The sequence below is a fragment of the Apodemus sylvaticus genome, chromosome 1 (genome assembly GCF_947179515.1).
Source record: "Apodemus sylvaticus chromosome 1, mApoSyl1.1, whole genome shotgun sequence".
In the NCBI taxonomy this organism is placed as follows: Eukaryota; Metazoa; Chordata; class Mammalia; order Rodentia; family Muridae; genus Apodemus; species Apodemus sylvaticus.
In genome coordinates this window covers 182,741,853-182,754,268 of record NC_067472.1, presented here as the reverse complement: position 1 = coordinate 182,754,268, position 12,416 = coordinate 182,741,853, and the positions used below count along the sequence as shown (strand labels likewise).

Genomic DNA, 12,416 nt, shown 5'->3' with positions numbered 1-12,416 from the left:
TGTCGGGGTAGGGCTGCCTCTTTGGGTCCCTGTTCAGGTGACAGATGCTGTGGGGGTTACAGGGGACTGCCCTGCCAGTTGACAGGTTCCAGAGAGGAGACAGGAGTAGGTGGGGAAGAATTGAGTCAGGCACAACAGTCTGGAGACTTGCAGCCTTAACTGACTGACACTCAGGGCATTTCTTTATTTATAGAGAAGTCAGTAGGCAGGGATAGATTCATCTGGTTCCAAGAGATGGAAATCGTATCATTTTGTTTTCCTTCCCCCTGCATGTCTGGGGCCATGCGTTTGGTCATCATTGATAAACTGTGCTAAGACAAAGTAATCCTTTATATGTTTATATTTTATATCTTTGTAGAATTTATTTACAGGTCTAAGCTTCATATTTTGTTGTTGTTGTCCCTTGGTCATATGACACCACTGTAGCCCTGCATTAGGTTTTCTAAGAAGGGGACGGTCCCGATACCTCACTCCTTTATCTTTTCCCACACCATTCTTCCAGACAACAGTCTGGAGACTTGCAGCCTTAACTGACTGACACTCAGGGCATTTCTTTATTTATAGAGAAGTCAGTAGGCAGGGATAGATTCATCTGGTTCCAAGAGATGGAAATCGTATCATTTTGTTTTCCTTCCCCCTGCATGTCTGGGGCCATGCGTTTGGTCATCATTGATAAACTGTGCTAAGACAAAGTAATCCTTTATATGTTTATATTTTATATCTTTGTAGAATTTATTTACAGGTCTAAGCTTCATATTTTGTTGTTGTTGTCCCTTGGTCATATGACACCACTGTAGCCCTGCATTAGGTTTTCTAAGAAGGGGACGGTCCCGATACCTCACTCCTTTATCTTTTCCCACACCATTCTTTGGACATCAGTATAAGCCTATAAGCTTATACTGATCGTATCATTTTGTTTTCCTTCCCCCTGCATGTCTGGGGCCATGCGTTTGGTCATCATTGATAAACTGTGCTAAGACAAAGTAATCCTTTATATGTTTATATTTTATATCTTTGTAGAATTTATTTACAGGTCTAAGCTTCATATTTTGTTGTTGTTGTCCCTTGGTCATATGACACCACTGTAGCCCTGCATTAGGTTTTCTAAGAAGGGGACGGTCCCGATACCTCACTCCTTTATCTTTTCCCACACCATTCTTTGGACATCAGTATAAGCCTATAAGCTTATACTGATCGTATCATTTTGTTTTCCTTCCCCCTGCATGTCTGGGGCCATGCGTTTGGTCATCATTGATAAACTGTGCTAAGACAAAGTAATCCTTTATATGTTTATATTTTATATCTTTGTAGAATTTATTTACAGGTCTAAGCTTCATATTTTGTTGTTGTTGTCCCTTGGTCATATGACACCACTGTAGCCCTGCATTAGGTTTTCTAAGAAGGGGACGGTCCCGATACCTCACTCCTTTATCTTTTCCCACACCATTCTTTGGACATCAGTATAAGCCTATAAGCTTATACTGATCGTATCATTTTGTTTTCCTTCCCCCTGCATGTCTGGGGCCATGCGTTTGGTCATCATTGATAAACTGTGCTAAGACAAAGTAATCCTTTATATGTTTATATTTTATATCTTTGTAGAATTTATTTACAGGTCTAAGCTTCATATTTTGTTGTTGTTGTCCCTTGGTCATATGACACCACTGTAGCCCTGCATTAGGTTTTCTAAGAAGGGGACGGTCCCGATACCTCACTCCTTTATCTTTTCCCACACCATTCTTTGGACATCAGTATAAGCCTATAAGCTTATACTGATCGTATCATTTTGTTTTCCTTCCCCCTGCATGTCTGGGGCCATGCGTTTGGTCATCATTGATAAACTGTGCTAAGACAAAGTAATCCTTTATATGTTTATATTTTATATCTTTGTAGAATTTATTTACAGGTCTAAGCTTCATATTTTGTTGTTGTTGTCCCTTGGTCATATGACACCACTGTAGCCCTGCATTAGGTTTTCTAAGAAGGGGACGGTCCCGATACCTCACTCCTTTATCTTTTCCCACACCATTCTTTGGACATCAGTATAAGCCTATAAGCTTATACTGATCGTATCATTTTGTTTTCCTTCCCCCTGCATGTCTGGGGCCATGCGTTTGGTCATCATTGATAAACTGTGCTAAGACAAAGTAATCCTTTATATGTTTATATTTTATATCTTTGTAGAATTTATTTACAGGTCTAAGCTTCATATTTTGTTGTTGTTGTCCCTTGGTCATATGACACCACTGTAGCCCTGCATTAGGTTTTCTAAGAAGGGGACGGTCCCGATACCTCACTCCTTTATCTTTTCCCACACCATTCTTTGGACATCAGTATAAGCCTATAAGCTCCCCCCCTTCCCCCCCCTTCCCCCCCCTTCCCCCCCTTCCCCCCCCCCCCCCCCCCCCCCCCCCCCCCCCCCCGTGTAAGGAAGAGACAACTCCAGCCAACTCCAGCCAATCTAACTTTGTTGCTATATCTTTTCCTAGATGGGCTTTTAAAGATGTATTTACTTATTTTATTTATGTGAGTACATTGTAGCTGTCTTCAGACAACCCAGAAGAGGGCATCAGATCCCATTACAGATAGATGTGAGCCGCCATGTGGTTGCTGGGAATTGAACTCAGGACCTCTGGAAGAGCAGGCAGTGCTCTTAACCACTGAGCCATCTCTCCAGCCCAGCCCCCAATCTTTTAAGCTACCTAATCGCCTGAGTGTATGGCAGGGGGAAGGTTGTAATCTGATCTGCTGCCAACTTCTCTAGCCCGCTGAATCGCATTTACCTTTTTAAGTTGACTTTGTTGTGGTTCTCTTGTTGCTGAGTAAGAACAGGAGCAGATGTTCCAAGAATACCTTGAAGCCAGGGAGGGCTTCATAAAGAGATCTCTGGCATCTTTATGTCACAACTTCCAGGGCGCAAGGAAGACCCTTCAAGTGGGGCGGGATGAGGATCTCTGCCTGAAAGCAGGAAAGGTGGCTTACTCAGGACTTTTCTGGGGAAGCTCAGAAGCAGTACTCCTGGGAGAAGGCACAGGTGTTTCCTAAGAAGTTTCCCATCGGGGCTGGAGAGATGGTTCAGCGGGTAGGAGCACTGACTGCTCTTCCAAAGGTCATGAGTTCAAATCCACATGGTGGCTCACAACCATCCGTAAAGAGATCTGACTCCCTCTTCTGGCATCTAAAGATAGCTACAGTGTACTTACATATAATAAATTAATAAATAATATATGGCTTCATGACTGTCCCATTTGCTATGGCTGTGCCAGTCAGCTACAGCTGGCTAGCTTCTCTTTAGGTTTCTTTGCAGACCATCTAAACGCAGCTCTCAAGAGAAACTTAAGACGTTTAACACGTTTCGATCCTGTGAGTGACTACTGGAAAGGAAGCATTCGCAGACTCTAACACCATTCGTCACTGAGGCAGAAGGCCAAAGCACTGGCTTAGGAGGTCACTTTGGGTCTTAAAGCTTGAGGTTAACTGGCAAAAGCTCGTGTCCTGCTACAAAAGCTTGACTGATGGATGAGGATGGGAAGGACCAGGAGCCATAAGAACGTGACGGATGAGATACAGGTCAAAAGGCCCCTTAGTAAGCTCCCCAGCCACCCCTGCAAAGGGCTGGTGACAAGCGCACACTTGCTCTAAGCTAGACTAGCTCTCTACCAGTGAGGTACCCATCCAGCCCCCAGGCAAAAGGCTTTGAAGAGCCTTGGTAACCTAGGGGTTGGGACCTGGCTGCTGTGGCTGAGATGGGATTAGACGAGACATAGATTAATTGAAGATTAAGTACTATTCTGGCTGGACACTGTGGCACACATTGTAGCTTAGAGGCTGAGGCAGGAGGATCACCTACAAATTTGAGGTCACGAGGGTTATAGTGAATTCCTGACCAGTGTGAGTACCAATTGTTTAAAACAAAAACAAAACTGTGCTATTCTGGTAAGAAGCGTGGTTTAGCAAATGACACTTCCACAGTAGTTAAAACAAACTAGCAAAGAAAGCTTCATGGGTAAGAAAGCGGCAGCCTGGAACGCAGAGATGGGTCAGCAGGGAAGGGCAACGCTGAACGTTCTTGCAGAGGGCCCGGGTTACATACCCGGCACCTACATGGCTGCTCTGACTCCAGTTCCAGAGAAGCCAATGCCCTCCCCAGGGCTCCTCAGGCACAGTCACACACAGTGGTACACAGAAAGAAAAGCAGACAATAACACTCATACATGTAAAAAATGAAAACCTTAAAAATGATTTCTTTTTTAATTAAAAACCTGTGAGGCTAGAAATAGCTCAGCCATTAGGAGCAGTGGCTCCTGCAGAGGATGCAAATTTGATCCCCAGCACCCACGTGGTGCTCCAGAACCTTCTATAACTCCAGTTCCTGGGAATTTGACTAGCTTCCTGGCTTCTGCTGTTAGGTGTATACATACAAATACACACACACACACACACACAAAGAGATAAAATAAAAATAAAAAAGAAATTTGTAACTGCACAAAGAGGGCATGGGCCAGCATTTAAAAAGAGACATAATCAATGAGTGATGGTTTCTATTAATCTGCATGAAATCTGTCTCTTCTACCCTGACCTAGTAAGTTGTCTCTTTCACAGTAATTAGTAGTAAATGTCCCTGGGAAAATAACGACTACACTTCATAGGACAATGAGAAAGAGGAAAGTAACTTGACTAATTTTTTTTTTTTATCACAGTAATGTTGGGTCTCTATGTGTGCAACAACAATCGTTTCCTGCATTTATTTCATTGCCTTCCCTAAAATGAACAAGACTGGGGAAAAGGACACTGGGGAAGGTGAGGGCTTAGTGGCCTGGGGACACACCCCCACGACCAGTCACTCCAGCACTTCCACACACAGAACCCACTGGAAATGGAGCACCGCGGATGGAGAGGACACTTGCCGCCCCCGGAGGGGCGGGTCTGAGAGGCGACCGCCATCGGGGCTGCCTGGCGGGGAGGGATCGCGGACAAAGCCGCCCTGCCAAGGCAGCTGCGCTGTCTTTTTGTACGGAGGGCCCTCACTCTGGAGTTCACACACAGAACTCAGAGCCATGCTGGGCCTCTGGGCCCTGCGGCGGGAAGACGGAGGACGCGACGGGGCACGCCGTGTCCACTCAGCGTCACCGACTCCAAGTCTCTCAAACCAACCGAAAGCCAAACCTACACCGCCCCCGCGCCCATTTCCTCAATGCAAGCGACCAACTCACCTCTCGGAGTCGACTGGCGCAAAGCAGCCGGAAGGATGCCGCGCGGAGGCCTGTGGGAAATGTAGTCCATCTTGGGAAAGACTGGTCCAACACAGCTGAGTGCGCAAGCGTGGTGGGGCTGTGAGGCCTCTGGGTGTGATCTTGGACCGGCTGGATGGACTGGGAGGTTCCTCTGCCCTCTGCCGCCAACCCCGCCCCCCGGCCCCCGCCCCAAAGCTAGCTTACTTGGCTGGGGGTTGTGTTGTTGCCCTACCAGGGCTGAGAACATCCATCATCACATTGTCACATGCTTAATATGTGAGGTAAGCACACAGTAGGTTCTCCATATACACACCCCAGCGAGGGTGTAGGCATGGTCAGGGCACTCATTAACAAACATCCTCTAAAGGTGCAGCACATCTACCCCGGGAAAGGTTGCCCAGGCTCCCTGGAGTTCTAGCTTCCTCTGCTTTTCCTCTCCCCACTGTCCCTTCTAGCTGTTGAGTGTATTGTTCTAGTTGTTGGTATTGTCCTTAGGTTTTGTTTTGCAAACTGGACATGAGTATTGTCCTTAGGTTTTGGGTTGTTTTTTGTTTTTGTTTTTTTGTTTGTTTTTTTGTTTTTTGTTTTGTTTTTTCGAGACAGGGTTTCTCTGTGTGGTCCTGGCTGTCCTGGAACTCACTCTGCAGACCAGGCTGGCCTCCAACTCAGAAATCCGCCTGCCTCTGCCGCCCAAGTGCTGGGATTACAGGCATGCGCCACCACCGCCCGGCTCTTAGGTTTTGTTTTGCAAACCAGATATGAAGTCAAGGCCTCCAAGACTGGAAAGATAATTCTGCTTTCTTCTATCACAGTGGTCCTCAACCTGTAGGTCGAGACCCCCCCTTGGAGGGTCAAATGACCCTTTCACAGGGACCACCTAAGACCATCAGAAAACACAGATATTTACATTAGGATTCCTAACAGTAGCAAAATTACAGTTATGAAGTAGCACCAAAAATAATTATATGGTTTGTGGATCACCACAACATGAGGAACTGTATTAATGGGTCACAGCATTAAGGAGGTTGAGAACCATGTCTCTAACATTTTGTTTGTTTGTGCCAGGCCTCATCCCGTCTTCAGGAGACTGAGGCATGCAAACTGCAAATTCAAGATGAAGTAAAAGAAAGAAAGAAAGAAAGAAAGAAAGAAAGAAAGAAAGAAAGAAAGAAAAAGAAAGAAAGAAAAGGAGGACATGATTGCTCCCAGGGGATTGAGATAGAAGGGAGAGGACAGGCAGAGGCATCTGAAAGTCACCAGAGTGGACATGACTGGCAGACTGAACCGGGCCATGTGAGGAGAGGGGGAGGGGTGTAGGGCGTGCTAGAGGTACAAGAGGTAACAAAAGGAGCATGTGCCCAAGATGACTGGGTTATACAGGAATCAGAGAAGCTGAGAGAAGGGAAGCCCAGGCCTGGATTGGAGAGTTTGGGGGTGTGTGGGGGACAAGGTATGTCAGCCAGGATGTCTCTATAATAGGCGCTGGGGATGCTAAAAGACCCCGATCTTGCATCTTTCCAGAGTATTGGCCTTATAGGCATTCACCAGCATTCCCAGCCCTGGGACTTTAGTTTTAGGAACATGACAGTTCTGAGGCCGGAGAGATGGCTCAGTGATCGAGGGCCCTTACACTCCTGCAGATATAACAGATATGGTGGTTCACAACTGTCTGTAACTTCAGTTCCAGAGAATCTAAATAAAGCCTTCTTCTGCCCTCTACAGGCTCCAGGGATGTATGCAGTGCACATATGTATGTAGGCAAATGTTTACACACATAAAATAAAAATTAAAAAAAAAGAGAATATTACATATCTGGTTTGGATTTCTTTTCTTTTTTAAAATTAAATTTTTTAGGACAGGGTTTCTCTGTGTAGCCCTGGTTGCCCTGGAACTCTCTCTGTAGACCATGCTAGCTTCAAACTCGGAGATCTACCTGCCTCTTAAGTGCTGGGATCAAAGTCTTGAGCCACCATGCTTGGCCTTACGAATTTCTTTTATAAATGAACATGGAGTTGGGAACAGTAGCTCACACCTGTAATTCCAATAACTGAGAGCTGATGCAAGATTAATTTGAACCTAGCCTTGGTTACAGTAAAGCCCTATCTCAAAAACAGAATGAGATAAAAGAGAAACATGGGCAAAACATGAACTAGCAAGTTATATCATTTGGTCATAGAGTAGATATGTAAAGACCTCAACTCACCATTAATCAGGAAAATACTAGAATACACATTAGGTCCAGCATAGTTGTACATGCCTAAAATCCCAGTATTTGGGAAGTAGAGGGGGGGAGTGTCAGGCACTTAAGACCAGCCTGAGTTATGTAAGACTCTGTCTCAAAACGCCACAACCACCACACACATTGCAGGAATGAGAAGAGAAGGAGCAATCTTACTCGTTGAAGATACTGAAAAAGAATATAAACTGATAAAAAAAAATCTTATTTTTTGTTAAACACTTTAGAAAACTTACTGCAAGAAACTTACTGCAAGAAACATACTGATATTTAATAAGGCATTTTTTTCCAGACAATGATTATATACAGCATTGATCAATAAGTGGTTTAGGGGTGTGGAGATGGCTCAGCAGTTAAGTACTTGCCACACAGGCTTGAGAACTGGAATTCAGATCCCTAGAATCTACATAGAGGCTGGGTGGGCACGGTGGACCCACCAGTAAGTTCAGGTTTGAGAGGCAGAGACAGAGGACACACGTAGGACAGTCACACAGTCAGCCCTGGGTTTGACTGGGGCACCTTGCCTCACTGAGTAAGGTGGAAGAGTCATTCAGAGTGGTTCCCCAGTATCAACCTCAGGCTTCCACACGCATAGAAATCCTCTCACATAAACCAACCACACACACACACACACACACACACACACACACACGCATGCACAGCACATACACACACAGGAAAAGGAAAATAGGTCTGAATAGATGTGCATATAGAAAGGGCGAGTAAATTTTCTGATTGAAAAAATCACATATTTGGGTTTTTGGGGTTGTGTTTGCAGAACTGGGGTGGGGCCCAGGGCCTTATAGACACTTGCCAACCCTTTACCGCTGAGCTGTCCCGCACCCCCTAAAAATAATCATTTAGTTCCACGGGAGCTTAGCTGCTGTTTGCACATGACAAGTGCTTTCTTTGTCAGATAGTAACGAACACCTGACACCATGCTGGGGTCCCCTCCACCTGTTACCATGCTGGGGTCCCTTTTCCCATCCTTGAGTTCTGGTTACAGCCTGGCCTGCAAAAGCAGCGCCCTCCCTGTTATAGGCAATGCAAAAGGGAGTTCAGTGGTGCAGCCTGAGACACACTGATTTAGACAAAGTGATTTTGTTTTTTGCTGTTGTTTTTATAATCAATGTGATCAGTATCTGTGGCTGTTTAGCAACAGCATATTCTTCATGTGCCATGAAGGGAGGAGTGAAGCTCTATAAACACACTTTTAGACATTTGGGCAGATGCACCAGGACTATACAGAGAAACCCTGCCTCGAAAAAAGACAAATCCAAAAAACCAAAAAAAAAAAAAAAAAAATTGCTACAATACAGTGATTTTAAAAATAGGAATGGCAGGGCGGTGGTGGCACACGCCTGTGATCCCAGCACTCTGGGAGGCAGAGGCATGTGGATTTCTGAGTTCGAGGCCAGCCTGGTCTACAAAGTGAGTTCCAGGACAGCCAGGGCTACACAGAGAAACCCTGTCTCGAAAAAAAACAAAAACAAACAAACAAAAAAAAATAGGAATCATGGGGCTGGAGAGATGGCTCAGTGGTTAAAAGTACTGACTGCTCTTCCAGAGGTCCTGAGTTTAATTTTCAGCAACCACATGGTGGATCTGATGCCTTCCTCTGATGTGTCTGAAGACAGCGACAGTGTACTCATATAAATAATCTTTTTTTAAAAATAGGGATTATTGTAGATGATTAGTAGATGATTAGTCTCTTTTTCTGTTGTCTTTACTAAATGTTGACTGGGACTGCAGAATATAGACTGTTTTATTATTAGCAAATTGCAGAGAATTTCACACTCTGAATATTCTAATGAGTGGACTAGGGGGATATTCACTGAAAGGCCCTGGATTCAATCCTCAGTACTGTACCACCACAACACACTACAAACACACACACACACACACACACACACACACACACACTGGAAGTGATGAGGCAAACCTAGAACTGAAACGTTCTGGAGACTGAGGTAGGAGGAACTCAGTTCAAGGTCGGATCTAAACAGCACGTCTCAGCCTCGTCTGGGTTACATGCTAAGACTGTATAAACCAACAAAAGTAAACACTTAAACAAGTTCAGATAGCTAAAGCTCAAGGAGAGGTAAATGTCAGAAGGCATTTCTATATTCATCACACCTGGAATCATTCATATGCACTCTCAAGCGTAATACTAAGTCACTATCATAAATACCTTCAGTGTCTTTCCATAATGATCATATAGTAATTTATGATTATATGGTCGATGATTCCTCTGTTCTGAACAGTGTTAGCTGAGGTCACTCAGTGGCATTTAGTTGGTGGCTGTTCTGGAAGATCCAAAACTATTCCAGTCAGTGTCTAGCCTCACATGAGCACAGGCAGAAGTGGGTTTCAGCAAAGGCCTGTCTGTGCAGTCTCAGGGCCTCGTCAGCCAGATTTTCAAATATGACAGTTCAAGACTGGAGAGGCTTTTCTGAGATGAGGCCACACTACAGTAAAGCCTGGGCCCTGGTGGGGTCCTGACACGCTTTTACTATGCTCTCCTGGGCAACGCGGCATCTGGCCGCATTCCAAGAAAAGGATGCGGGCTGCAGGACTTGGAGTTTAGAAGAACTTGCAGCCATTTCCTACCAGTTTTAGATCACCAGTTCACAAACGAGGAAAACTACAGAGCAGAGCATCTGAGTGTCTTAATAACTAAAGTGAGGAATAGAAGTGTCACTTTCCCACCCTTGTTCATATGTAGGACTATAGAATAAGCATTACAGTGGAGAACGGACAGTGGAACACATTGCATTAACATATTCCTTTAATGATATAAAACCTCTTATGCCAGGTCAGTTACATGTATGGACAAACGAGATTAGCTGTAACATTCACAGAATGTTCTAGGTCACACTTGGACACTATGAACCTTCAGATGATGGGTGAGGTGTGAGTGCTGTCTAAAGGTCTTCTTACACTCCTTACACTCGTAGGGTTTCTCCCCAGAATGGATTCTCAGGTGTTGGGTGAGAGAAGAATTGAGCCGAAAGGCCTTCCTACAGTCTTTGCACTCGAAGGGCTTTTCACCAGTGTGAATGCTCTGGTGTAGAGTCAGTTTCTGACGCAATCTGAAAGACTTCCCGCAGTCCTCACACGTGTAGGGCTTCTCCCCGGCGTGAATACTCCGATGCTGTGTGAGCTGGGAGAGCAGTCTGAAGGCTTTCCCGCAGTCTTTGCAGTCGTAGGGTTTAACCCCAATATGGACGCTCTGATGGGAAATAAGCTGTGAGTAGCGGCTGAAGGCCTTCCAGCACTCCTTGCACTCGTAGGGCTTCTCCCCGGTGTGGATCCTGTGATGGAGAATAAGATGGTAGCCCCGACTGAAGGCCCTCCCACACTCACTGCACTCGAAGGGCTTCTCCCCGGTGTGGATCCTGTGATGCAGCGTCAGCTGCTGCCGAACTCTGAACGCCTTCCCACAGTCCTTGCACTCGTAGGGCTTCTCACTGGTGTGAAGTTTGTGATGCGCTCTGAGGCCAGAGCCACACAGGAAGTCTTTCCCGCACTCTTTACACTGGTAGAGCCTGCCGGCCACGGTGAGCTTCTGGTGCCGAGTGAGGTGCGCACACTGCCTGAAGGCCCTCCCGCACTCCTGGCACACATAGGGCTTCTCCCCGGTGTGGATCCTCTGATGGAGCCTAAGCTGTCCTCGTACCCTGAAGGCCTTCCCACAGTCTTCGCATGCGTAGGGCTTCTCGCCAGTGTGAAGCTTCTGATGTGCTCTGAGGTCTGGGCCGTATAGGAAAGCTCGCCCGCACTCCTTACAGCCGTGCAGTTTTCCAGCAGCGTGCAGCCTCTGGTGCCTGGCGAGGTGTGCGGCCTGCCGGAAGGCCCTCCCGCACTCCTTACACTCACAGGGCTTCTCGCCCGTGTGGATCCTGTGGTGAAGAGTGAGCTGCTGGCGGACCCTAAAGGCCTTCCCACAAGCGCCGCACTCATAGGGTTTCTCCACCAAATGGACCCCCTGACGTGTAGCCGACCCGCGCTTTTCGTAAGAGGACACGCTTTTGGATGCGCGCCTCACTGGACTGAGATGTCCCTCCTCAGAGCTCTCTTGCCTTTCCTGCTTTCTTCTTGACTCCCACCCATTTTTTAACAGGAGGCTCTTCAGGCCACCGCTCCCCGTTCTCTCCAGGACCTTCAACCGGGAGAAATTCATTTCATAAACACCGTCGTCTGAGAACAGCCGGTTGGTCTCCTCCTTCGTTTCCAAATCTGAAAGGAAGCAGGAAGAAAACACGCACCACTTTCATTAGAAATGAAGACAATGGAGATCATGGCCAACCAAACTCAAAATAGTCTCATATAATTTAGGGAGCAAAAGAGAGGGAGGCAGAGGAGACCTCATACGAGAGAGCGGTAACTGAGCAGTGTTTTCTGTCCCTGCCTCGGGGACAGAGGCGTGGATCAAAAGTACTGTGCTGCTTCGACAAATACCACTTAAAACTGGGCGTGGCGGCACACACAGCTCTAACCCCAACACTTGGGAGGCAGAAGGGGGTGGATCTATGCTGAGTTTGAGGCCAGATTGGTCTACACAGGGAGTTCTAGGACAGCCAGAGCTACACAGTGAGTCCTTGTCTCAAAACAAAAACAACAACAACAACAACAACAAAATAGACAACAATAAAAACCCAAATACTGTTTAAATACCACCAAAACCACCTGGATAAGACTATAATTTTTGTTTCCATTTTTCCTGTTCTGTTTGTGTGTGTGATATGCACTTGTATGCAACCCATGTTTTGCATGTGTGTGCATACACACTGCTGGGGGTACACACTGCTGGGGGCACACACTGCCGGGGGTACACACTGCTGGGGGCATGTAGAGGCCTGAGGCTGATGTCAGGAATTACTCTCAATCTTTCATTCATCTTACTCCTCAAGACTGGGTCTTTCAAACAAACCCGGAGCTCGCCA

General features: G+C 46.2%; 1 protein-coding gene across 6 annotated transcripts in view; it reads right to left on the bottom strand.

Annotated features, from left to right (window-relative positions):
• LOC127671872 (zinc finger protein 14) overlaps nucleotides 1–12,416 on the bottom strand; it is a 43,356-nt gene that overhangs the window by 16,635 nt on the left and 14,305 nt on the right. For 3 of the 6 annotated variants that reach the window (XM_052166946.1, XM_052166937.1, XM_052166954.1), the window contains one exon: nucleotides 10,224–11,709. In XM_052166946.1, coding sequence (XP_052022906.1) covers nucleotides 10,343–11,709 — 1,367 coding nt within the window. In that variant the 3' untranslated portion in view covers nucleotides 10,224–10,342. Of the gene's footprint in view, nucleotides 1–2,783; nucleotides 2,959–5,213; nucleotides 5,299–10,223; nucleotides 11,710–12,416 lie in introns of those variants that run through there. The other 3 variants (XM_052166965.1, XM_052166979.1, XM_052166972.1) reach the window with 3 other exon arrangements.